The 27,069-nt window shown below is 51.5% G+C and overlaps 1 protein-coding gene across 4 annotated transcripts in view; it reads left to right on the top strand.

Annotated features, from left to right (window-relative positions):
* Piezo2 (piezo type mechanosensitive ion channel component 2) overlaps positions 1 to 27,069 on the top strand; it is a 301,778-nt gene that overhangs the window by 153,228 nt on the left and 121,481 nt on the right. For 3 of the 4 annotated variants that reach the window (XM_010639029.3, XM_033757327.1, XM_033757326.1), the window contains exons 5-7: positions 16,998 to 17,160; positions 24,767 to 24,977; positions 25,993 to 26,206. In XM_010639029.3, the coding sequence (XP_010637331.1) occupies positions 16,998 to 17,160; positions 24,767 to 24,977; positions 25,993 to 26,206 (588 nt within the window). The remainder of the gene's footprint in view (positions 1 to 16,997; positions 17,161 to 24,766; positions 24,978 to 25,992; positions 26,207 to 27,069) is intronic. The other variant, XM_033757328.1, reaches the window with a different exon arrangement.

The raw sequence follows: 27,069 nt of genomic DNA, 5'->3' as shown, positions 1-27,069 counted from the left end.
CCTTATATTTAATGCGCTGAATTTGTTTTGTTACCATCTAACACTAAGTCTATCAAAAGTATCAGTAACTGCTCAGCCAGCCCTGGACGTGGTGTTGGCCTTGTGTGTTCATTCCCTGTATGAAGCTTCCTGGAACCCTGCAGTGTGTGGCACACACCAGACCGGACTGCAGATTGAGGCCCCCCTGCTCAGCGATCCAGTGCTCAAAACGCTTGAACAGGAGAGTGGGGCTCTGAATACCCCATAGTCCCACGGTTCTCTGGCTCTAGGTTAGGATGGATAGCCGGGGTCAGAAATAACTGTTCGGCACTGTGAAAGAGATGCAACTGTCCTTTCCTCTCAAGGGTGCCTCCTGTGTGCGTGTGTGTGCGTGTGTGTGTGTGTGTGTGTGTGTGTACAAAAGTGGGTGGCACAATTCCTCTCAAGTGCCCCCTGTGTGCGTGTGTGTGTGTGCGTGTGTGTGTGTGTGTGTGTGTGTGTGTGTGTGTGTGTGTACAAAAGTGGGTGGCACACCCTGCTGACCCCCTGAAGCTCAGACTCAGGGCAGAATCCTGCTCCTGACATCTTGGACAGAGCCTGAGACACAAAGATGGGCCCCAGGGGTGACGGTGTTGGAGGTGACCACGGCCGTACTCTACAGAATCAAACAAGAGCCTAGACCTTGGCCCCAAGGCCAGGAGGCTGGTTTAGAAAACCCCGAGAATCGGAGGGAATGGGCCTTTGTCATCGGCGTCTCTGGCACTTTGTGACACTCATAAGAGTCGCGCAGTTGGGTTTGCACCGAGGAGGCTTACACACAGACAAGTGCTCATCAGCTCAAGAGCAGTGTTTGTTTTTAGTGATTTCCTCTTCCTTTCAAAGCGGTCGTTAATGAGAGAGGTGGGCACCCACTGAGCGCCACTGCTGTTTCTCTACACCTGGCTCAGGGATGTGGACCCTGTGAGCGTCAGACCCTGGCCAGGTGTGAGCCCACGGGACAGCGCTTTGTGGGTGGCCCTGCTAACGCCCTGCCGAGCCTCGCAGGTGGCTGGTGTTCAGCATCCGAATGCACACACTGAGCTCTTGTAGACGTGGAGACTAACGTCCCCTTCAGCACTGCGAGACAAAATGACTTGTGGTGACAAAGGCCAGCCTAGTCCAGGCTGAGGGCCACTCACCAGTGCCCATGTGTGGCTCACCCCGAGCTCTGAGAGACTTTTGCTGAGCCCCTTGTCCTGAGGTGGCCACCTTTCCTCCCGGGACAGTGCACGGAGGTCTCGTTCATCCTTGCGCAAGCTCTAAGCACCCTGTGACCCCACATCAGAGGAAAGTTAGGTGTCACCACCGCCCTCCTGTCTGTGGGGTATGGAGGAATCATTTCTGTGGAATGGGTCTTGTGCAGCCCATCAGATCTTCTGTTGCCTCTGGCCCTCCAGACACCCTGCGTACACATGAAGCAGATCACAAGACACAGAACTGACGTGTGTGTATCTGTGTGTGACGAAGGCAGACAGTGGACATCTGCAGTCTGTTGAAGGTGTGACCGAGGATGCTGGCTTCCAGCTGGGGGAGTCATTAGCTCAGCCTTCCTTTGAGCAGTGGCGTCATTGAGTAAGTATCTGGTAGAAAGATCTATTTTTCTTCTAGGAAGAATATAATCCTTAAGGCTTCTTGTCTTTCTTTTAAAACAAGACTGAAAGAAAATGTCTTCCGATTGGATGACTGCATCTTCGTTAAATCAGTCCACTGCAACTGATGTGAACTGAGCACAAATGAGAAGAGCGAGTGTGCACAGGAGGGTTCTCGCACCAAAGACCCCAATCCACGCGGCTCCCTGGTGCCTCATTCCGTACAGGATCAGAGGAATCAGCAGGAACACTTTGGTTTCCTCCATGGCATCCCCAGAGCCTTCAACCTGGAGTCTGCAGTGTGCCGTGGAGGAGACAGGAAGCTATGCCCTATGTGGGAGAGAGGGCCTGGGTGTGAGGCTGTCAGTTGGGTTAATGGACGGACTCAGTAGCACCTACCTGCAAGCCTGAAGCAAGCTCTTTCCAGCTGAGGTACTTGACTTGCTCAGTGCCGCTGCCTTGCTAGGGGCTGGCTTGTTCCTGTGCAGATCAAGTGGCAGTGCCAGGGTCCTGAGAAATAATCTCAGATGAACACGGGGCACGATTCCTTCCTGGCTGTCCTTTTGCCTGGTCTCTGTCTACACACACACGCACACGCACACACCCTAAGTGTGCACACTGAAGGGGCAGCGGTCTCGGTGCTGTGCCTGTGGTTTTGTGATTTCAAATGGCAGGCAGTGTGCAGAGGTAGATCTGACAGCTCTGACTTCTCTGCACACACAGAGGCTTTTCTGACGGCAACAGCAATGCTGTGTCCATGCCCTAGAGTAGTCCACAGCCTGGGAGGCGCGTCCAGCCCCTCCTTCCTGGCTTGTAAGGCAGGACCCCCGGCTGGCTGCTCCGTCACCATACTGCCTGCCAGCCCTTGGGAGCTGTGTTGCCCGCCGGGCCTGGTTCTTCTGCGCTCCATTCCTGTCAGGGAGGGAAGAGGAACTGTCTTTACTGAAGCTCGCTTTAGTCCACTCCCTACTCACTGAATGAATTCAGCTCCCAGCCTCATATTCAGACCTTCCCCACCCCCTTGCCTGTCAGGCCTTTCGCTGATTCCTTGGCACCTTCTCAAAACCCATCTCTCCTGATTTCATGTGTGGACATTATTTTCACTAAAACTGCATTAGTATAGTACTGCGTACATTTTTCACTTAGGCTAAAAACTCACCTTTCATAAAACAGGCCTGGGAGGGCAGCAGCCTTCCAGAGGATCTTAACTGTTACAATGTAAACATTTAGCAGGGTGAGTTCTGCTGACAGTTTGTAAGCCAGAGCTCCCTGTGTAGGTTTTTTTCATCTGTGTAACTAAGAAGGACTTGTGGGGTTTGGATTGGCCTCTCTGAGATCATTTATAGTAGGGAAAATCTGTACATGTTTTTCTTAAGACTGACTAATCCCTCACAAAAGAGGAAGAAAGATTTAAATTATTTTATTACATAAAGAGTAGTTGTTATTTCAGAAGGATCATATAAAAGAGTTACAGTGTGTTGATACTCTGGTTATGTTTTCCTTTTAGCCCAAGAGTTTAATTTCAGAAATTTTTCCCTGTGCATTTAAAAATGTGTTTAAAGTCAGTAATATCAGAAAAGCCATGAATATTACCCCAACAGCAAGCATATCAACAGTCCTGGCTTTTGGAGGAGGCAGCGATATAGTTAGTGTGTTTAATTTTCCATCCAGTAGTCTCAGGATTTGGGGATCAATACAGTTTTAAACAGGCTTCCCGGAAATGCAGGGACTGAAGTGCTTCAGATTTCGGCATTTTTCAGTTTCGGGTATTTTCATACACATAACAAGATACATGGGGACAGGACTGAGTCTAGACGGGAAATTCACCTCTGTTCCCTGTCTGCATTGCCTGAGGGTGATTGTTGTACAGTATCTTCAATAATGTCGGGTATAGGAAAGAGGTTCCTGGCATGGCTTTACACTGGTGTCACCCTGGCAGTGCTCAGAATGTTGCCTGTTTCGGATTCAGCTTTTGGGATCAGGGTGCTCACCCTGCACACGAGCTGCTCCCCTTGTCCTGAGGGGCAGGGCGGCTGGGGCAGTTGGGAGTCACTGGCCCCATCCTAAGGGCGTGGGAGAATTTCTCTGTGGTTATGGATAACCAGACCAGAAGAGCACGGCGCTCAGGAGACCACACCCACCAAGTGCACAGGGCACAGCGTGGGGACAGAGCAGCCCGTAGTGACCTGCTCCCCGGGAAGGGGCAGGGGACACCAGCGTCCGCCCAGCAGCCAGCCACCTAACATAGGGCGTCCCCTCCTGGAGCACCTGAACAGGACACAGCAGGAGGGTGCGGTTCAGGGAGCAGTAGAACCCTGATCAAGGACGTGCCATAAGCGAGGGCAGGTACAGACATCAGCTTACAGAAGTCAGAGCCTGTGGGAGGGCGCCCATGGCTTGGGCCAGATGTCGCTTATTGACCTGCTTGCCGTAAACAGAGAGGAAATTGTTTGCACTGGGTCATCATGACAAATGTTTGGGTTTGAAAACTTCTCTGCACTCTGCTCTGGCTGGTAAAATATATTTATTTAGAAATCTGCACAGATAATCGAATTCCACCTTGAACTGAGTGCCGTTTCAGAGGGTTTGCTGGTGGTTTGCATTAGGGCTGTAATGGATGGAAACCACAGAGGTTGAGGGGAGAGAAACAGGAGGAGGAACAGGAGGAACAGGAGTTAGACCTCTGCTCTCCAGAGTCTGAAACAGAGGCTGCAGTGCTGCTGGCTGCTGTGTAGTCAGTGGCACTTTCCAGAAGCATGCCTGAGCTTCTCCAGGAAGGGTGGTAGTGGGTCCTACAAAGACTGCTGGGTGTGACCCTGTCACAGTCCCTGGAACCTGTGGTCTGGGTGCTGTGATTTGTTCCTGGCCTCTACATTGACTCAGGTGACTTAGGACACAGAGAAAAACAAAAACAGACGACAAAACCAGTGTCTGCTGTTGCTGTGGGCATAGGTGGAGATGAGGCCCGGGTGAAGGGAGCACACGCTTCCCCGTCACAGAGCACACGCTGTGCACTTGCCCTGGGCAGCACCGTCACGGAGCAGTCTCCCAAAGGCCCGACCCTCCTTGCCCATCTCACAGGAGGGCACGGAACCCGAGGAGTCAGCTCTTCGGAGACGCCTGTGGGGTTTGGTTTTGCTGCAGAGGACAAAGTGCAGAGTTCTGTCATAGTGCGTGTCCAGGACATCCGGGGTGTGCCGGGAAGCACGTCAGTGTCACACTGAGATGAGAAACTTGTTACAGCACAGAAGGCCACTTCTGAGTGTGCAGCCACCAGGCAGGTCCCCGAGACACAGGCAGACCTCTTATATAGTTTGCCTGAGGCATTTGTCTAGCAAGGACCTCGAGTTCCAACCTGTGGCTTGCCCTCAGCCATGAGGCAGCTTGGCCTCTTGCCAGTGCTTGCTTGGCTCCCAGGAACCACACCAGGAGGGAGGCTGGCACAGGGAAGGATGGTGTGTCCCCGTGACGGCCTGGGACAGAGTGACCCCACCGGCCTGCAGGAGCTCCTCTGAGAGGTCTGGGCCTGCAGTGGCAGGCTGCATGCCGCTGGTCATGTTGAACGGAACAGCAGGGCTCAGAAAGATGTGAGGGGCTCTTAGTAGACAAGAAGCAGGGAAGAAGGGAGGGCTGATATGAACAAAATGTGCGGCATGTGCCAAGCTGCCACCAAATGGTGAGAGGGTGCTGTCGGAATAGGAATATGTTGCTCGCATGCACAGGTCCACTGAGCTGAGCGCCACATCTGTGGAAACAGTCAGCACCAAGAGAAAGACAAGAAAAAGCAGACAACAGCAGTGAAAACGAAACACTCGCCGCTCAACTATGCTTCCAGATCACAATAGCCACAGCTTCAGTCTTACTTATTTATGGAACTAGCAAATCTCCGCCTAGGAGAAAGTTTCTCAAGAACCAGCTGTCATCCCAAATCAGTGATCTGATCATAGCTCTCGAACCATTAAAACGGAGTTCCAGGCCGGGGATTTGTAGAGGAAACGGCCTCCTCCACCAACGCTGTGGCTCACCCTCGCCATAAACCCTTCTTGCTGGGACTGAAGTGCAGGAAGAGCTCCTGTTGGAACCCGGCCCTGGCGAGGGCTGGGCCCTGTGCCGTGCGTGTCCCCCCAGTGCTGAGCCATCACAGAGCAGGTCCTGCAGCTCAGCTAGGGTGCTGGGGCTGGGCTGTGTGCTTCTTTGTTCTCTGGTCTCCTTTGCCTGCTATAAGTTCTTTTTATTATCTCTAAAAATACATTGAAATTCCCACTTTAGTATAACATAACTTATCAATAACAGGTTATCTTTATCCAGTTAAAAATATTGAGTCACACAAATTCTGGTCTCAATTTGCTTCTTTTGAAATAAAGTGTCTTTCTATGGGTATACTTGTTCACAGTTAATCTTTAAAGAGTAAAGATCTCTAACCATTAGAGTGGCCCTCCCTGGACTGCATAGTGTTTGAGTATATCTAACTATCATAACCTACATTTAGAAACACATAAATATTAGCCTAGAAAAGTCCATTATTGCAAACAATTTTGGTTGAAGGCACCAAATATGGTGGTTTTTTTAAAGTTTTGTATTTCAGAAGTCTTGGACATCGAAGGAATATGTTGATTTAATATACCAAGAAGTTAGTGATAACTGGCATCACAGCATATAAAAATCTTTTGCAAATATTAACATAGCTTTTTCTCTGAAGGTGAAATTTAGGTTTTAAAAAAAAACAGGATTGCAAAGTGTCCCAGCACCGACAAGACTCCAAGGGTACTTTAAGATCTTGGTGTTCAGGAGATAGTATCGACCACAAACAGAGGTATGACTGCTCAGGTTCAGACAACCTGGCTGCCCTTTTAATGGACATTGCTGTCCAGACTTTCCTGGGGCCAGGTGTCTACACAGCCCACCCTAAGTTTCCTGGGGTCAAGACTGCCCAAGCATCAGCTCACACTAACTTATCCAGGGTCAGTCCAAGGACCACCCCAACTTTCCTAAGGTTGTGCTGCATGCACAGCCCTCCTGAACTCGGCGTCAGACTGTGCACACAATTTGCCTAACTTCCTGTCCTGGCTACTCTAGGCATCCCTGCCAGTCAGGCAGAAATCTGCCCCAGGATCAGGCACATTGGCCAGTCCTGTTGCCATTATGATGAGGGCAAGTGTCCTTATCCCTGGCATAGTGCTACTTCCAAACCCTTGAAAGCATGAAAAAAACTACTTTGCATCTTTCATGGTAGATCAGAAAGATAGGCAGAAGTGGTTGTACACAGTAGTGGAGCTTGATTCACAAAGCCCCCCACTGGTCTTTGTATCCAGGAACCTGTGACATGCTGTAAAGAACTCCTAGAGGGTTTAACAAATCTGGAGATGCCTCAGTCTATAGTAATTTAAAAGTATGGACTGTTTGCGATAGATAAACTTAAGACTAAGATGTCACAAGATTAACAAAAGGTGGAAGGTGGGAGCAAGGTGGCATTAAAGAAGCCACCCTGTGAGATCCCAGAAGAGCACTTCATGGAGCCGCAGGGCTGGAGCAGGTGCCTTCAGAACCAGGAAGTCCATGGTGACAGCGAGTTGTTCCATGGCATCTGTGGCTCAGCCACACAAACAGATGACAGACTCTGCCTCAGATTCCACCACTGTGGAGAGGTCCACAGTCCTGTCCTGTCAGGTCACCAGGAGCACTGACCCGCACTTGGATTCTGTGTCTTTCTCTGAGCTGGTGAGATCTCTGACCTACATGGTGCAGGCTGTAGTTCACGCAGAGATGTTTTTTGGTTTGCCTTTTGTAGTAATTCCCAAAAGCTTTGCAAGCCAGTTAGGAAGGCCAGGACCTTGCTGAGTTCCTGGGGGAGCATAGGTGTTGTTATGGACTAAAGAATTTATCCTGGGAGTTGGGCTGGCCACAGCTGTGGGCAGTGCTGGGGAGAAAGATAGAGACTCACCGCCAGTCCAGGAAGACAGGCACATCCAGCAGCCAGCGTGCAACCTGTGGGGAGTGCACGGGGAGGCCGTGGGGAAGCTCTTTCCACCTTTGTGGAAAACCAAGTGCCTGTGGGGGCTGTGGGGGGGCTGCCACAGGAGAACGAGGGTGAAGGATCCCCTTCACCTGTGGTGTGCCTGTCTCTGTCCCCAGCTACACAGGTGCTTCATGCGCACCTCTCCAGCACATGCAGGTGTCTGTCCACTGCTCACACAGACCCTGGGGACAGTCCCAGCTCGACCGTGTTGACAGACACAGCACCACCAGCTCCTGCCAGGGTACTCTGAACTCCGGGTCACCTTTCTAAAGACTTAGCTCCCCTCTCCCAATGACATAGCACAGACTTTCGTGGTTAATTTCTCAAATCTGCAAAGATGTTATAGTCACAGTTACAGTTTACGGGGCAGACCTTGGCCCAAAGATTCAGAATAATTCACCATCACAACCACAAGGTCTCTCAGTCTGGCCGCATCAGAGCGCTCTTCCTGCTCTGAAGAGCGGCACTCACCCTGGTCTCTGCTGTCTCCTTGATTCTGAGCGTCCGGTCAGTGGCATCGCATTCAGCAGATGAGCTGCAGAATGGGGGAAACTGGTGGTCCGTGGGGGGAGACGTCCGTGTCTCTCTTCTCTTCTCCCTCCAGCCTTCCCACTGCAAGAGTCCACACATCTCTCCGTGTCTTCCCACTTCTTTCCTATCATGCCTTCGCCATGGTGTGTGCCAAGAATGCATGTGGGGCAAAACTGTGGCATCATGACTTGCTGGCTGTGGCCGAGCTGTCCCCTGTAGGAGCTGGGTCTCGGGGGGTGGTGTCTCATTTCGGTGTGACAGCCGCTTCCTGTCAGGGAAGGCAGGTGAATGTGGAAGGTGGATGAGGCAGCTGTGGCAGTTTGGAAAACAGTTACATTAAATAATTCATTGACTGGACACATAACAAAATATATGATGGATAATGTGAGCCAGATTTCTCAGAACTAAAGCAAAGATCTTCTGACCGCGGAAGGCAGAGGCTAGAAAGATTCCAGAGGCATTGAGTTGAAATTGAAGGTGTCAGGATAAGTACATAAGTTTTTGAAGTAAATATGCACAGGAATGTATGGAAAGTCATCAGTGTCCATCTGTGTGAACTGAGGTCTACACGGATATCTCCATTCTCTACCCAGTGAGCAGACTTGAAGACAGGCACTCCCAGCATCAGCAGCCACTCCAAGAGCAAGATGTGAATGCCAGCTCTGAACATCACACTGTACTGAAAGGAAGGGGGCTCTTCAGAGAAGTGGCGGCCTGAGGGGAGAAGGCAAGGGGCGGAAAGGAGGTGGGGCTGCAAACCTTACACGCACGGTGAGCAATGGGGCAGGCAGCTCACAGGGGCTCTCACGACTCAGGGCGACTTGAGCATCAGAGCAAACTGATAATTTCAAAACAGCTCATCTAAAAAAATAGGAATTCAGAGGCTGCCCTGATAACAGTTGGCTAAGCAGTTAATTACTTGGAGATGAGAGGAAGTGTGATTGCAGTGGAACACCGATTAACAGTGGTAGACATAGCTCATCATCCTTTGGCAGCATCGCAATGGGGGGTGGTAAACACAGGAATTGTTAATGACTCCTGCTCTTGGCGTGAGGAGGTTGGTAAGGAATGGGGTACTGATTTAGTTTGGAATATGTCCCAGAGCATGCAAATCAAATGCAGCTAGAAAGATAATGACTTCATCAGAGAAGGCTGTCACCAACTTGCCCATGTCACCCAGGTGGGGTCAGGGTTGTGCCCCTGATATACTGCACCGAGAGGAACACAGTGTCATGTCTGTGTCCTTCCTGTAAGAATCCATGAGCCACGTTGAGAGATGTCCTGCACAATGAAAGATGGCGCCCACTCGGGCCGTCAAGGGCGAAAGGTCAAAGAGCAAGGGGTCGTCCCAGGTCCAGGGAGATGGCTGGGTCTTGAAGGCCACATGTAACCAGGCACAAAGGGGTGTGGAACATAGAGGCACCTTTGAGTGGAGTTCCTGTCAGCTGATAGCACTGCACCAGACAGCAGTGTGGAATAGCATGGTGGTGTTGAACTGGATGATAATGTTGTATTGCATCGGTACAGTAAGTCCCCGACGTGAGAACACATTCTGTTCTGAGAGAGAGTTTGTAAGCTGGATTCATTTGTAAGTCCAACAAAATGAGTCCTAGACACCTTTGACACAGAAATACAACATAAAGCATTAAAAAGCCAAATGCGAGTTCTACTCATATCTATATGTCTTTTATGAAGTTCTTGCTCCTAAATACACGTGTACTGCGTCTGCTCTCGAAGTCACTAAACCCGAGCTACTGAAGGCACCTGTGTCACACAGGGTCATATTTAAGCTTAAGAAAAGCAAATTTGTGAACTTCAGAAGGCACCAGGAAACTACATCCAAGCCTTCGACAGCTCTTATTAGTTTAAAGAATGTTCACTTGTTGTTCTAATCACATTATTGTAGTTTGATCGAAGTCACCCTCTCTACCAGCAGAGCCCCTGCTCCCCAGGACTTCCAGGCTCAATTGCCTTCTGGGAACTTCCTGCTTCTGCTGCCCACTGCCCTGGTGTACTCTGCCCGCTGCTCCTGTCAGCACCACCTGAGGTTTTTCTGGGTTTTTCCCCACTGTTCCTGTGTGAATCCCGCCACTTCTTGGGTTGGGGTTTTCATAGTCAAAATGAAATTGTAAATTTGAGAAGACCCTGAGGCATCATTTTATAAAGTGAGAAAATGAAGCTACCCACCTGCCTGGCCTCTGGTCGGGACTCTGAAGGGAGCACAGGGCTTGGTTGCTGAGTGTTGGCTGTGTCAGTCTGTCACTGTTCCTCCAGACAAGATAACTGACCCATGTCCTTCAGGTGTGCTCTCCAAAGGGATTCTCGGCAGCGTGGATATGCTGGCTTTTAAAAATAGCACAGAACTTTAATGATCACCAAGGAGCTTCCAACAGGCTTAAGAACTTAAACAGAACCAAAACAGTTGATTGTCTCTGTCTTGCTCTGAAATACGTTTGCTATTTCTCATTCTTTATGCATGAATCTATAATCCCTATTTTTTCACATTGGCTGCATTTTTGTTCACTGTCTTGTTTGTGAGATACATCCTTATTCATCGGCGTGGACCTAGCTCACACAACACTTGCATTCATTATTGCTCTAATAAATTTTATCACCTGGACACACCATCGTTCAACCTATGCATTCTTTCAGTCTGCCTGTTCTCTTCGTGGATGAGTACCTGATTCCGACCCCTGCTCCCTCAGATCCCTTTTAAGAGGCACAGTTCCTCTGTGAATGATAAGATCCATGACTACTGCAGCATCGGAGAGGAAACCTTGCTGTCTCAGAGAACAAACATTTGATGAGGCTTAAAATACACTGTCAAATGTGACTGTGTCCTTGACGTGAGCCTGGAAAGCAGCACAGTTTAGGTGGACATCTAAGGGGAAATGCATATCGATCTTAGCGATTTACAAAAGCAGGACTTCTGTGCAAACCTGCTGAGCCAAATGTAGAATTTACTTGAAACAAAATTTAGTTATGGTTAGATGCCCTGTAACATACAATTAGATTAGAAACCCTCGCACATGCATTTGCTCCACATGTGCTCCAGCCCTGGGCAGTCTAATTTATTTGTTGACTTCAGTCAAGGCGTGTGAGATGGTGCCTTCGGTGCAGCCGGTCTCGGGGTGTAAGTCCCATGTGACCTCAGCGTGAAGTACAGCTCTGCACCTGAGTGTGTCCCACCCACCTTGCACAGGAATGGAAGTGGCTCTGCACGCCCAGAGCCCAGTGCCCATCCCGTGCACCACACCCTTTGGGGGTAGGGCTACGCCCTGTCTTCGCAGACACCCCAAACATGGTGCCTTCACCAGCCTCGCCTCCTCAACTTCCTCCACAGCCACACTGCCCACCAGGACCTGTGCCTGGCATGGGCTCAGCACGCGATACTTGCTTTGCGCTCGTGAGTAGAAACTTCTGCCACATTGAGCCATTCTGTGTTTATGAAATGCACTTATTTTTCTCTTGTTTTTGAACCTAGCATACTTAATTATCAAAACCAAACTATGTCCTAATGATTTACACTTTCCAGTCTTGGCGATTAAATCTGCATATGCAAATAACTGGGCCTTTCTCTGTGAACTCCAGAACCCCGTACCATTCCCTGGGCAGTAGCAGTCTTCCTCCTGGGATGTCTGTGTCTTGACTTCCCCACACTGAGCCCAGCTCTCACTGATTCTTTTCTCTGTGCTCTGCACCAGCTCCAGCCCTGGGAAGTGGAAGGCAAATTCTTGGGGTGTGAGGAGCAGTGCATCCTGTCTGGGGCCTGAGGGTATCCCCCCAGCTGCGGCAATCATTTGTGGTTCACTGCGTATCATCTGCCTGTCAGGCTCCTGAGGGTGCAGAGTTGTAGGAACCGCACCTGCTGCCACACTGACTTGAAGACAAGGGGAGACCACAGTGTCAGCTGCTGGGGCGTGGCGTCCACAGTAGTAAGTGGCCAGCTTGTACGTGGGATGAGGGCTGGAGCACGTCAGGAAAGCCTCACGTGGGCAGGAGGCAGGCAGCCTGGGCAGTGGGGATTCAGAAGCTTCACTGACCCAGAGAGCAGATGGGCGGATGCGCAGTGGAGAGACACCTGCACGATGGGTGCCTGCATGCAGTAGGCTGGGATGGGGTAGAGACCTTGGCGAGGGAGAAGGCAGGCAGGGTTTGTGCCCTGCTCAGGAGACATTCATTTCTTGTAGGCAAAGGCCCAGCACCTCTGCTTCATGCCTCTAAAAACTGAACCCTAGGCTGGGATTTAGCTCGGTGGTACTGCTGTCTGCCTTGCAAGCGCAAGGACCTGAGTTTGATCCCCATTACCAAAGGAAAGAAAAGAAGGGAAAACCCTGGGAGCACTACTGAAGCCTGTTCCTAAGAGGAGACTCAGACTGAACAGGGAAGCCGCTGTCCCAGGGTGCCAAGGCCAGGGCCAAGTGTAGGGAGGAAGGGGCAGGTCGGTCGGGCCAGCGCAATCTTGAGAAGACAGAACCCACACCGGCTTCTCAGCAGGAGAACAGATGCCTTTAGGCTCTGTCTCGGGTGCTAGATGGATTATAACACCAGTTTTCAAGGTAAAGATCATACAAAGAAAGCAGGTTTTTGTTAACATTTCATTTTGAAAAGCTCTGGGATACTAAAGAGATATCTAGTAGACAAAGGGTGTTTGCTAGTGTTTCTTAGGTGTCCAGTGTGAACAGGGTGTGCAGATTTGTGTCTGTGGGAGCCCGAGGTGGACATCCATCAGAAGACCCTACCTGTGGAAGGCAGAGCCTGGTGAACTCATGGTCATTTCAGCAGGAAACAGGAGCGTCTGGTTGTGCAGCCCAACTCAGCAAGTCTTAGTGGGTTTGCCGGCAACGCAGGTCTTCGGGGGTCTTCTTGGTGGGTGATAGCTGGGTACGTGACGTCAGAATGCTGAGGTGGGGATCAGAGGGGATCAAGCCAGAGCATAGTGGGAATGGGCCTGGGTCACCGTGACCCTGCACCCATGGGCCGCTGGAGCCTGGAGCAGGCATCTTCTGCTGTGTTAGGGGGAAGTCGGGCGAAGTGAAGCTGGGTGCAGTGGATGCTGGGGGAGAAAACAGGGTTTCAGAAAGGCAGGACCACACAAAGTCCTGCTGGCCATGTGCTCAGCCTATTGTTTGCTTTTCCATGTGTCGGGGCTCTGTGGTCTGTAAGACGAGGAAAGGGAGCAGTTTGTTTCTTTCCACCAGCTCTGTAATTTGAATGCTTGTTCGATGAATGCAAGGATGGTTGGGTGATTAGGTAAGGGAATGGAACGAACGAGGTGTCCCTGACTTTAAAAACGAAAGCCAAGAGTGTAAGGAACAGCTGCACACCAGAATAGTCCCCAGATTATGCACTCATGTCATGACTTAAGATGATGAGCATCCCCTAACCTAACATTTCCAAAATCTGTTCTTGAACATCCACTCTATAGATGATAGATGTTAGCTGAAATCTTTAAGAATTGTGTTGGAGTCCAATACATTTGCTAAAAATCGCCTAAAATGAATTCAGATTAATTGCTTCACCTCAGAACTTCTCAGGTCTTTGAGGATAACTATTTTGCGGTATGAGTTCCTAGACCTTTTTTTTTTTTGTCTTGTTTTATCACAAGGCACAGGATTTCTGGGGAGGAGCCCTCTGATGTTCGTACTTTATTCAAAATTCTCTAAACAGCAAAGCAGGACACTGTACTGTTAGGACGGCAGTGAGAGTGCGAGCTGATGGCTGAGCGCACTCCTTGCTGCGCTGTCCAAAGCCTGCTGTCTCCTCAGTGGCCCGTGATGAATGCACGGCCTTGTTAACTCCCAGGCTGCTCTGGGTGTTCAGCGCTGCGGCTGACGATCCCCTTCTCATGGGATCCGAGTCCAGCTCAGGTCCAGTAGTGGTTCTAGACAGCTGCAGGATGACTGCTTTTGCAAATCACATCATTTATCCCCTCATGTGCACGTGCAGTGGGACATCTCTCTGGGGACCGAGGAGCACAAAGAGCAGCTGGGGTCTGGTGCGATCCGCAGGGGGAAGGCGCAGCTCTGGCTCCAGCCTGCCGGTCTCAGCTGTGGTGGGAGAAGCCTGGGGCCCTGGCTGGGGCTCCCCTCCTCGGGAGCCTTTTCCGGCCTAACACGGTGCTGCCTCTCGTACAGTGCCGCAGTTGTTCTGTTTCCCACGAATAGCTACAAATCTATCATCGAACCCCTACCTGGCCCTGTCTGGGACAGCCAGCCCTTGTCCCAGCCTGGCTGAGGCTCTCTGGTTGCTTTCCTCGGCCCCTGTCTTTGTCCTGTCCCAGGGCACTGACTTGTGCACTTCATCTGATCGTGTGCCACACACTTGAAAGCATCTGGAACTTCGATGTTTCCCGGGACAAAATCCATCATCAGAGGTCAGCACCATGCATGTCGTGTAGGTGAAGCTTTCTTAATTGAATTTCCTAATCTTGTCCAAAATAAAAGGCATTTTTTCATTTCTTAATGTCGATATACGATGATTGTTTTATTTGTGGAATAAGAATTCAGAGCCATTTATAAACATGAGCAATACCTTTTCTAGGCCCTCTTCTTAAAAAAGCAAATTAGACTGGTCTGAGGATGGAGTCCTATGAGATCCTGGATTAGAAGACATTTATTTACCTAAGTGTGGACTTTTATGTACTACAGTGGAGTGGAAAGTAAATGGAAGTATTCTCTGTACAGTATCAGGGAACTAATCCTGCCTGACCACGGTCATAGCTAAAAGTCACCAATAATTGTGAAAATGTTAGTGACATAGGAAGGAAATGGATGATTTTCAGAACGACAGGTGAAGCGTGAGTTCCCCTCTGTACACGGAGTCAGGACTGGAAGGAAGCTGTGTAGACGCACAGACGAGAACATGGGCATTGAAGGCCTAAATTCAGACGTAATCGGAATGAACTATACTCCTGTCACCTCTGTATCGGTGTGACGTTTGGGAAATTTGTCACCTTTGCTGTGTTCATATGTAAAAGGGGCCACCTCCACTTGGTGGTTGGTTGGATTGATATTATTGCGGATTCTGAGCACGGAAGTTCTCAGTAAACAGTAAATCCTGATAATTTTCTATTGGCCAAAGTGTAAATGTAAACTTCTGTGTAATATTAATAATTTTACTTAGCAGTGTTGCTATTCACCACTTCTAAATGTGTTTACAAAAGTGCATACCATGTGAAGGAATAGTCTGCACAACGCACAGGCTGTATGTGAGTGCGCACATGCAGTCCTCTGTGTCTGGCCTTCTGCCTATGGGGATCAATAGTCACAGGTTGAAAGTCCTCGGGGAAAATTCCACCAGTACAGAAGTGTACACATGTTTTCTCTTTGAAATTTCCCGACTGGAGGATGTGGCTGTTTCCATAACACCCGCATCACGCCATCGTCGGAATCGTCAGGGATGACACACGCCCTGGTGTGTGGGGTCCGAGCCCAGTCATGGTCAGATCTGATGCCACTGCGATAGGAGCATGGGCATCATGCAGTTGGTGTCCATGGCCCCCAGAACCTGTCCCCCATGCATGCCGAGGGTGATTGTGTTTGCATCCATCTTGATGGCCTGCGTCGCTGTCTTTTACTTCCTTTCTTGCCTGATGAACATTTCCTTAGGACCGAATGCTCCTGTGATGTCCCCCGTTAGCTTTCCCTCACTCCCCCAACCAAGGTTCCAGCGTTGCAGGGACCCTGGCCTCCCCGCTCTGATGCACCCTGTGCCCCTCAGTCCGGATGGCTGTCTGGTCACCAATAGTTCCTTCACTCACGTGTCCTTGCCAGAGTTTGTTCTCCTTCTGCGGTTGAGCAGAGACTTTGCCAGGAGTCAGTGCCATGTGGTTCTGGATGGCAGCACCAAGTACTGCAGGTCTAGGCCCTGTGCCATCCTGGATGTGTGCTGTCCGGGCCATGTGTGCCCAGTCACTTGTGACTGCTGTGACACCATGGCCATCCCCTGGCACTGCAGGGGTGCCGCACGGGCTGCAGTGTGCTGGATGCAACATCTCTGGGCTCCTGTGCTGTCTGCACTGCCCCCACCCCTGGTCCAGATGAGGGGACACATGGTAGCTCCACTCAGGGCAGTTCCAGAGCCCCTCCTGAGTGCCTGCAGACAGATGGACCTGCTTTCCACCTCCCCTGGCCTTTGCTGGCTTCAGGGCCAGATTCGCTTTGAGGTCTCCATTGTAACAGGGCCTGGACATGGGTGAGAAGATCTGTCTTCCAGCCATAGCTTCATGGAGACCTTCGTGTGTTTCCATTCCCAAAGCCCATGTGTTATTTCATGCCTGATGCATTCATCATGTTTTCTAAAGTCGTGGGCTGGAGTTTCGTGTCACTGGAGTGGACAGGGAGGGCACACGGCCTCCTCTCTGTCCCCCAGAGAGAGCGGTGTCACTCGTGTCCTCCAGTGTCAGACTTGAGCCCAGCTGGGCCAAGTCCCGCATGGCTCCTCTGCCATGGGAAGAAACATCCCGGCCTGTCGTTCCAGGGACAGCTCGGGCGATAGCCTAGTTGCAGACTCCAGAGAGGTCCTAGGTCTGAGGGAGGTGCTCATGTTTTCTGTTTTCCCTTCTAGCTCCGGTCTGCATTTGTGTGACCGTGTCTTCTATCTGCTGGTGTGTGCTCAGTTTTAAGCGGCTTAGCTGGCTTGCAGGCCACTGCATTTGTATGGATGTGTGGCTCTCTTACCAACAGTGCAGCACCAGCTTGCTTTGAGCCTGATGACAAAGTTCCTTGCTGCCTTCTGGGCAGAAATCTCGCTTCTTTTTTTTTAGTACCAGGAGCGGAACCTACTGTGAGATGGTGAGCCCCACACACAGGCACAGCTAACACCTCCGTTGTCCCCTGTAGCTTGAAGGGTGCTGACGCTGGCAACGGGATTCGAGTGTTTGTGCCGGACATCGGGATGTTCATCGCCAGCCTGACCATCTGGCTCGTCTGCAGGAACATGGTCCAGAAGCCTGCGCTGGAGGAAGCTGCCCAGGACACCCCAGAGTTTGAAAATGAAGAACTGGTAAATCCCGCGGCCCGATCTTCCCTTCGCGCGCCCTAGTGCCTGGCCTGGGTGGTGGTGGGTCACTGCACAGGTGCCTGTGTGGCCCACACCTTGGCCTGTGCTCTTGGCGGGAAGAGGCTGAGGCCCGGCCCCTCCCACCGCCCGCCATCGCCCACAACCGCCCTGCGTGGGACCGTGACCGCTTAGTCTGGGGGTCACCAGTGTGACTCACGCCTGGTTACTGAGGAATGCTCGGAGAAGACGGCCCGCAGTCCAGGGAGGGAGGTCTTCCTCGGCGGGAAGCCCCTCTGTCACCCTGCCCGCAAGTGCAGTGGAGCTCACTCCGGCCCGAGGAAGAGTGTGAGGACTGAAGGCAAAGGGAGAAGTACAGTGAAGCTCTCGGGAGTGACTCTTGGACCCGGAGCACTTTAGTTTTCACATTTATTTTTATTAGCACCTGTGTGCACTCGCGACGGGGAGTTGGTGCGTGGACACAACGCGTCTTAACCCTTTTCGCTTCCCCTTTCCCTCCCCCCGCGTCTCTGGGCCCCTTCCCATTTGCCAAAGATCTATCGCCCTGATTCCTATCGCTCAGTCTCTGTTTTGCTCTTTAAATTATTTATTCTTTGGGCTTCTCAGATAAGAAAAACATGATAGTTATGTTTGTGTGCCTGATTTATTTCACTTCACCTGACGGTCTCCAGTGCATTCATTCCCCTAAAATGACAGCAGTTTATTCTCCATGGCAGAGTAGTGCCCCATTACATTGAAATTCCACATTTTCTCATCCGTTCACCTGTTCATCGACAGTGTTTTAATATGTTTGGGTGGCATCGGTCCAAGAGCTCCACCAAAGCTCTTCTAGACTTTATAACCCAATTCAGTGCAGTAGCTGGATACCAGGTCGACACAAACATCCGTGGCTTTCCGAAAGCACACGGACAACAGGTTCAGTGAGACAGAAGCGGGGCAAACAGGTCCTTTCACAACAGCACCCAAAAAATCGACAAAAATTGAAATACCTAGGGAGCAACCTAACGAAAGAAAAGTCCTTGGTCTTTTTTAAATTAAAAAGAAGCAACATTTATAAAGAAAAATTTTCTCAAAAATATTTGATTTGGGCATTTGACTCAAAGACGCTTGGAACTAGCAAATGTTTTCTGTTACAAACTTTAGCAAGAAGTTAAACCAGGCATGGTAGTGTACTCTGGGAGGCTGAGGCAGGAGTATTACAAGTTCTACCCCACCCTGGACAGATGAGGGACTTAGTGAGACCCTGTCTCAAAATAAAAAGGGGTTCGGGATGTAGCTCAGTGCAAAAGCCCTGGGGTCAGTCCCCAGTACCACAAAATAGAAAAAGTAAACTTTTAAAGCTGACATTAATACAAATTACTTACTTGAGAATGTTAATCACTAACACATTAAAGGAAGAAAATTCTCAGTTATGGTAAATAATTTATGTCCTTTACCAATAAGCAGAAAATTACCTTGTATGATCATTTCAAAACAAGACAGTGAAAAGAGAATAAAATTCAATAAACTGATGAAAACTCGAAATTATATTATTGCCTGAAACCCTTAGGGCTAATGCAGTGCAGTCACACTGCCTGTGACTACTATGATCATTTTTAGGGCAAGAGAGGTGCATGGATAAAAAGTAATTGTAGCAGAGCAGCAACGAACAATATCTTGTATTCACATCTTGAAGTTCTAGAGTGGAAAAAACCGTGACTTTACAATTCTGTGGACGTTACCGTTTCAGGACAGGGAATTTAAACTTTGCATATCCATTTTTACATTTGAGTTTCATAATATAATATTTATAGTTTTGAAAAATATCACTTAAATAATCCTATTAAAAGTCACCCGGTTTGGCAGAAGGAAGCCAATCGCTCAGTATCTGAGCAGAGTTCTCCGCTGTGATCTCTGAAGGTGAGGTCACTGGCCTCAGGCGGAGGCCCGAGGGTCACTGTGGAAACCCAGTGGCGTCTGGGACGGTTCTCTGTCCTCCTGCGGAGGGGGCTGATGGCTGGCAGCAGTGCGTGCGCTTCATGTGTGCGAGGCCTCAGCTTCAGTCCCCAGCTCCAAGAGTAGAGTAAGAAGAGGCCAACGATACATCGCAGAGCTTTTGTCAATACCAAATCGAGTAACAGAGGAAGTGCACTAGCGCAGTGCCTGCTCGATCCCTCTCCCCATGAGAGGCAGTGCAGTTTCAAACTCGAGGTGTTCTTAGAAGTCCAGAAACCTAGAGTGAAACCTAGAGCGGGCAGCAGGTTTGCGCCAACCCACTTTGAGAAGGAATCTGCCGCTCGCTTAGCTGCCCAGGCGTGAGCTGCGGCTGGTCCTGAACAGACGTCAGCAGGGACGGGTCGGGCCAAGAGCCGGGATGGAAGTACCGGGTGGGGATAGGAGGAAGGCTCATGTGTGGGACGCAGAGACCATGGCGCCACTGCACGGACCGACTGCAGCCACATTTCCCTCCTCGACTTGCCTGTTTTCTTATTTAGACTCACGGTGCCTCTTTCCTATTTGAAACTGGTTTAAGTATCTAAACCTCATATTCGAGTAATCACATCATGTGAAGATGACAGTGACATAGGTTCCCTAGATGAACGTTTCTCATGCTGGGCCCTGCGGATACTGAATGCCTTGGTAGAGCTGTGTTTCTTCTCGGGAAAATTTGGTTTTGGCTCACGTATATATCACTTTCTGTGCTTGGTCCCTCCAGGCCACCGGCTAGCCCAGGAGGCAGGGAGGCGGCTGCGGCCCCTGGACTCACCACAGGGAACCGTCCCTACATGTGACAGCCGGCTGGCGAGTGAACGGAGTAGGAGGCCAAAGCCAGCAGAGGAATTTGTTTTATTTTTGAAGGGCCCAACTGCTTCCTGCTGCTGCTTAGAAATTTTGGCACCTGTGCTCCAGAGCATTTGGGTTTGAGGACCTTTGGTGTTTACTGCTAGTGCGTGTTTGTTCATTCACCTTGGCCAGCCGGGATCGCCCGGTGAGGCCTGGGAGGCTGCTCTTCCGGCAGCAAAGCCCCGGGGACCCCAGGTCTCCTTGATCGGATGGTGGGGCTCATGTGGGCTGGCTGCAGGGTGTTCCCAAACCCAGGGTTCTCTGAAGACCTCAGGGCCTCGCCTGGCTTCGGTGCAGCTGGGCTTTGCAGAGTATAGGGAGCCCAGCACGGCAGGGAAACCACCTCCTCCTGTGCTGGAGAAAGTCTTCTCAACAGACTCTCTGTGGTCCTGTTTATTTGTTCCTTTCAACTCAGAGCAGATCTGCCAGTCATAGATTCAGTCAAAAATTCCTACCCTGAAAATTTAGAAGTTGTATTATGAAAATTTGCTCTGTGCCTCAGCTTGCCCTCTGCTTCCTAGCATGTGATTCCCGGGTGCCGTGGCACCGCAGTCTGGCACAGAAAGTTGCCCGTGTTCCGAGCCTCAGGTGTCCACCCTGAGCCCCAAGTTAATGGCTATCCCAGAGCAGGTGTGAGGAGCAGGAAGAAGCCCTCTCAGGGCTCCAGCCTGACTCTGGGCTCCTGCTGACAGCCCCTGGCCCCAGTTCTGAGCAGGAGGACCACCCTGGGCCTCGAGAAGCCCCGCAGGCCTCACACTTCCTGGCTTTCCCTGGAGGGAAACCTGTTTCTGGGACTCTGTCCCCATGATGCTGTCCCCCGCTCTCATGGACAACTGCTTGGCTGTGGGGAGCTCTCACGGCTGGCAGTGGCGATTGCCATTGGTGTAGATGAGAGAGAAGGTTCCAGACTGGGGAAGTCGTGGCTGGCTTCTTCATGGAGAGGAGTTACCTGTGGCCCAGGGCGAGTTTTGTTCCCCAGAGCCTTCTGGCCACCTCTCCCTGGCCACCAGGTGAGAGTGCGGGTGCCACTCGCTCTGCCTCAGGAATGGCAGCCTGGGGAGAAGCTGTCCACAGCGCCTGCTGCACAGGAAGTCAGGGGCAACCTTTCCCAGCTGGGTAAAAATGCACTCGGTGACTCACTGAAGGGGCTAAGGACTGGGGCCAGGGTGTAGCTTGGTGGGAGAACACTCACAAAGGTAGAAAAGAGGATCTAGGATCTGGAAGTGACCCCAGTGCCTTTAAACTGCCATGGCCTTTGTGTCACCTCATTAATGTGGCCTATGTGTTCCACAGTGCCAGTCGTCTCTGCCTTCTTCAAGAAATCAAAGGAGCCTTTGACCTTTATGTTTCTAGATCAATATTGGTAGAAATTCTCAGAACGCTTTGTTCTGTTCCTGGAACACTTGATAAATGATTTTAAGCATTTAAATTGCAAATACCAACAAAGCATCCCATGGGAAATTTGTGGGAAACCCTTTCCTTTAGGGGGCTAAGCAGGCTAGTGGCCCCTAGGTGAGAGGACCTGCAGTGTCCCCTCACCATCCACATCACCCAGGAGCTCCTGGGCCTGCCTTCTGCCTCTCTCCTCCTGGACCTGGAAGCAGCCTGCACCAGGACAGTCACCTCCCTCTGCCTTCCCCATCCAGGCCCGGGTGTGACAGCCCCCAAGCTCCTCATCTGCAGTGGCAATGGCTGTGGCTCTACCTCCAGATTCTGTCCCGACTCTCTCTGTCCTCTGCCACTGTCCTCAACAAGCAGCCCCTGCCCACAAAGGGAGCCAGAAAGAAAAAACCCTCAGAGGAGCTCCCCACTTTCATCTTGCTTTATTTTGGGGTTTCCTGCGGTGTCCCTCAGAAGACCACCCAGGGGTTGAGGACACTGCCACCTCACTCCCCTTATGGTGAAATCACAGTGCATGGTGCACCTGGCCACACCCACACCGGGTGACTGGGCGCAGACGACCATTGCAGACTGGAGCAGCAGAGCCAGGGCCAGCTGCGTGTGCAGTACAGGCTGGGTGAGTGTGCAGGGCTGTGTGCGTGTGAGCACTGCTTTGGTTTGCACTGTCTCATTAGGTGTTCTTGTTTTTTATTTGAAAGCAGAATCTCTTTAAGCAAAGGGCCAGTGCCATTTGCTGGTCTCCCCTGCAGTCCTCTGCCTCCCAGGTATGGTCAGTGATCCTCTTGGACTGCTGGTGACACTGATGGTGGCCCAGCTCAGCCAGTGCGGGTCCCGGGGGCGGTTGCAGACTTCTTAGGAACACAGCCTTTGGGGTCCTGTGGCCACTGTACTAAGTGTCCCTGTCTCCAGCTTAGCCTGAAAGAGCGGGGAGGCTTCCACTGTGCACGTTTGCAGCGTGGCTGGAGGTGAAAGAGGCGCTGAGCTCAGTTTCTATAGCAGGTTTCCCATTGAGGGAGGTGCAAGCCAAGTCCAGCGGGATATGCCATGGCGGGCATCCACAGGCTGGAACCCCAGGACCCTGCCTTCTTACACACCCCCAACTCACGTCCTGGTTCCTCAGGTGAAGCCTGGGTACCTGTCCTTTGGATGCCCCGCATGGCCCTCGGGTCTTGGCCACAGACACAGCCTGTTTTATGCTGGGGCCAGACCAGTGTAAACAGTATTGAGTAGAAAGACAGCATGCGGGCTGGGGCTGCCACAGGTGGGAGGACACTGTGAGCAGGAGGTGACCGTGGGGGAGTGACCGCAGGGAGACTTGGAGGCTGCTGTGTGCAGAGACTGCAGAGACCACAGGATGCATGTGGAGCTGGGTCCACGTCCTTCCCTGGAACTTTTATTTAACTATTAGTGTTCAGTTTTTTCTTTTAAATTGGCCAAGAGTGGTTGTCTGCACGTTTATGGGTCGCAAACAGTGTCCGTGTTCCTGTGCCCATGCAGTAACAGAATGACTGGATCACACCAGTCCGTACACTGCGCCTGCAAAGGTCACTCGTGCTGAGAGCACATGACATGGGCATTGAGCCCAGACATCACGTGCAGTGCTCACTGAGCAGAAGTTGCAAGGCTGCTGTGCCTCCTACCCACGCCCTTGCTGACCGTTAAGCCCCGCAGCTTCCGCTTGGAGGGGACTGTGTCTGGCCTGGCAGCCTGCACGCAGCGAGAGCCCTCTAGTTTTTGTGTTGTCGTGAATACCGGGATTGCCGTGGAAGCGAGGCAGAGGCCTCCAAAGCTCTTGGATAGGTTTTAGATCAGGCGCCATCACAGCTCCAGGAGAATTTCAAGTGGACATCATAAACCCTGCTCTCCGCTGCTCCCATGGTCACCTGTGGGCTCCAGCTGTGCCCACTGGCTGGAGGGAGCCTCCCATCAGTGCTCACAGCATGCGTCCTCGCCTGCCTTGGATGGTGCCTGAGGCTGAGCCTGTGGGACAGGTGGCCCCAGGGTCGCCACCTCACTCTGGCAGCCTCTGCTGAGCAGGTTTGTGAAATGTCCACCCGGGCCCAGGTCTGGTGTGGCTCGCTGGGAGGCCCGAGGCTTCCTCGATTTGAGCACATCTGAAGTACAGGAAGTGTGCATGAAAGTCAGTCACCGAGGGTTCTGTAGGAGACCCAGCTGGCACCCCGACCCCTCTGTTCTGCTTTATTTTCCCGAGACGGGGCCCCACTGCAGAGCCCAGGCTGGTCTCAGACGCTGAGCCTTTCTCCTGCCTGAGCCTGTCAAGGGCCACCAAGAGGTGGCCCTGTGCACACACTGTCCTGCCTCCAGGAGGCTGCAAGTTGCAAGGAGAACCTGGCCAGGTCCCTGCAGACCTCCTCCTGGCTGCAGAGAGGATAGGAGGAGGCGTGTCGCCGAGAGCAGACAGCCAGGCACGTGGCAGTGTGGGCATGGGCCCTCATGGGTGCATAGACTCTTGAGCTGAATGTCCCTCGAGAACCTGTGGCCTGGGGGCTGCAGCATTGCTTTTCCCGAAGTCAGGCATGGGGCTGAGGACGCAAAGCCCCCGGCCTGGGGATGAGTCACAGTCCCCTTCTGTCTCAAGATGATGGTTTCCATGTATGAGGCCTTCAGAAACCTGGCTCGGTGGGGAAAGACGATCATTAGCACCTGATTTTCTGTTTAGTCTCTAAAACTAACAAGTGAGCAAACAGCATCTTTGCACTGAAACGAGAAACGTGTGTGTGCACGCGGACGTGTGAAGGAGCACGCCTCCCCGGCTCTCTACGACCCTGCCCTGGGCACAGCTGGAGTCCTTCCCCAGACGGATGAGCCCGGAAGTGCCTGCCGGGCCAGGAGATACTGAAGTGGCAACTGAGATAACCTCAGAGAGCAGAAGGGCTGCCTGAAAACCACACCACCCACAGCCTCAGAGCTGTGGCAGCATTGTTCTAGCAACCAGGAGGAGCAATGGAGAAAGACCGAACCCAGACTGGCACAGCTGAGATGACTAGCAGAGAAGCCAGGCATGGTGGTGCACACCCGTAATCCCAGCCCTGTGGTAGGCTGAGGCAGGAGCATCTCAATTTTGAGCTTAGCATGGGCAACTTAGCAACTTAGACCCTTCCCCACAACAAAAGGGGCTGAAGATGTAGCTTAGTGCAGATGCCCTGGATTCAACCCCCAATACCTGAAAAAGGAAAGGAAAGGGAGAGAGAAAGAGCACAGGTACTGATGCCCTGGCGAGGCCTCCAGGGCCCTGTGCTAGGAACACCCTGCTCAAGTCTTCAGGGACGACCTGAGGGACCAGCATTGAGGGCCAGCACGGGGTGGCAGGGGCTGGACCGGGCGTTTCCTGCTTTTCACCCCACAGGCCAGAGGAGAGAAAATGGACTCCAAGGAGGCACTGATCGAGGATGAGGACCTGGACGGGGCTGGCGTGGAGGACACTGAGGGGGAAAACAGCACCCGGCTGAGGCTGTTCCGCCAGCTGGCCTCGCTGGCCTCACGACTCAAGGAATTCGTGGGCAACATGATCACAACGGCCGGCAAGGTGGTGGTCACCATCCTCCTGGGCTCCTCAGGTGAGTGTGGGCAGGGACAGGTATGCTCTGCCCCACCTTGCAGGGCCCTGAGGCCAGCCGCAGGCACAGGCCAGTGGAGGCCACTCTGTCCCATTCTGGTCTGGGCATGGTGGTTTCTGTTCACCTCTTTGAAGTACTGTTTCTTGTCTCAGGGGCACACGTTATGAGCTCAAGTCAGAGTCACAGCCATGCCCCGCCCCCAAGCCACGAGTGTGGCACTGCCATAGTGGGCTCTGGGTCTGTGGCCTGCAGCGCAGGATGCTGTCAGAACTGAGTCCTCCAGATTGTCCCCAAAAGTGGCTGAGATAAAATTACTCCACTGTTTTTGACTAGGGAAAAAAAGAATTTCTCAAGAAATAAAACTCAGTGTTAATCAGGAGTCCTTTCAAATGCCTGATAAAATCATCATAACATCTATAAAGCACTAGCCTCTTCTTTTGTCTCCTCTTTGTGGGATAGGAGGAGGATGTGAGGAGACTTCAGCTGCCCAAGTGTAATATTATTATGACTGCTACTTAACTAAGAAGTAGGTGAAACAAGGTGTGTGGTGCTGCACACATGTAACCACAGCACTTGGGAGGCTGAGGCAGGAGGGTTGCTCACAGTTGGAGGCCACCCTGGGCTACACAGTGAATTCAAAGCCAGCCTGAACTGCATAGGGAGACTCTGTCTCAAAAAACAAAACAAAACAAAAAACTAAAAAGGGAAATCATTCTAAAGAAAAAGCCGTGATAAAGTTGGAGCAGATGTGCAGTTGTTCCTGAAACATCTAAAAGAGAAATCTCAAGAATATGCAGATTCTCCTGGTGAGAAAACAGCATCCTTAGCTCAGAGAACCTGGTAGAATCTCTCCATCATCTTGTCTTTCCTAGAAAACTGTTGCTCTCACGTGGTCTTCACCACAAACACAGCACTGGCTTTGATTGCATGACTAAACTGTGGTCGCCTCAGTTCCTGTGGGTGCAGGGTGCCCCAGCTCCCAGTCACTACCACCTGTTCCCATCTCTGTCCCCAGGCATGATGCTGCCCTCGCTGACCTCAGCCGTCTACTTCTTCGTCTTCCTGGGCCTATGTACCTGGTGGTCCTGGTGCCGCACATTTGACCCACTGCTGTTCAGCTGCCTCTGTGTCCTGCTGGCCATCTTCACAGCCGGCCACCTGATTGGGCTGTACCTGTACCAGTTCCAGTTCTTCCAGGAGGCTGTACCCCCCAATGACTACTATGCAAGGTGAGGGGTGTGGGCAGTAAGGAGGGGCTATGCTGGCTCCTCCCACTGTGATCACCTTCATTGTTGAGCAAAGACGAAGACAGGGTGGGGAAGCCACTGTCTCAGTTACTTTTTCATTGCTGAGACAAAATACCTGACACTCACAAGTTAAAGAAGGAAAGGTTTATTCCAGCTCAGTTTGTAAAGGTCTCAGTCCATAGTTGGCTGGTTCCAAGGCAGGGTGGCTTGGCAGAGGGGCATCGCAGAGGAGAAACAGTGCATGGCAGGGTAAGCAGGGAGCAGCAGCAATGAGCACCCTTTCCCTTTTATTTCATCCCGGCTGTATTGGTTGGGGTGGACCTTCATATTACCCACTCCAGAACTATGCTAAACCAGTGAGTACACTGACTTAGCTATGACACACCCTTAACCCATATCCACACACCGTAGATCCAGCCATCTCCAGAAAGTTACACCTATGAGTATATGAGGCTTTGGAGGCACATCTAGTTACAAGTCATGGCGGCCACCTAGCACTTTAAGGACAACTCAGTCTAGAAGGAAAAAATGGATCTCTTCACTTGGAGGTGCTGCTGGCCAGGAAGAAGGAGCCCTGCTGTTTGTGGCACCTGGGGCCGACACCGGTCTCTTGGAGGCATACTACTCCAAAGAACAATTAGACAGTGTCTCCAGCAACCAGCTAGAAAGAGCTTGCACAGACCACGGGTATGATTAGCAAAAACAGGAATGGGTTCATTGTAAACACTGGAAAGTAACAGTACCAGTGGGCATGGTGAGAGAAATTGCTGATAATTTGCCTCAGTTCCAAGTGACCATTGCACCAATTCCTCACTGTGAGAATGTGACTGAAGGTAAAGAATCCA

The sequence above is a fragment of the Fukomys damarensis genome, unplaced genomic scaffold, assembly GCF_012274545.1.
Source record: "Fukomys damarensis isolate Sample0158 unplaced genomic scaffold, DMR_v1.0_HiC HiC_scaffold_30, whole genome shotgun sequence".
Classification (NCBI taxonomy): Eukaryota; Metazoa; Chordata; class Mammalia; order Rodentia; family Bathyergidae; genus Fukomys; species Fukomys damarensis.
Note: the sequence above shows the minus strand (reverse complement) of the source record. Positions and strands in the feature narration are given on the sequence as shown.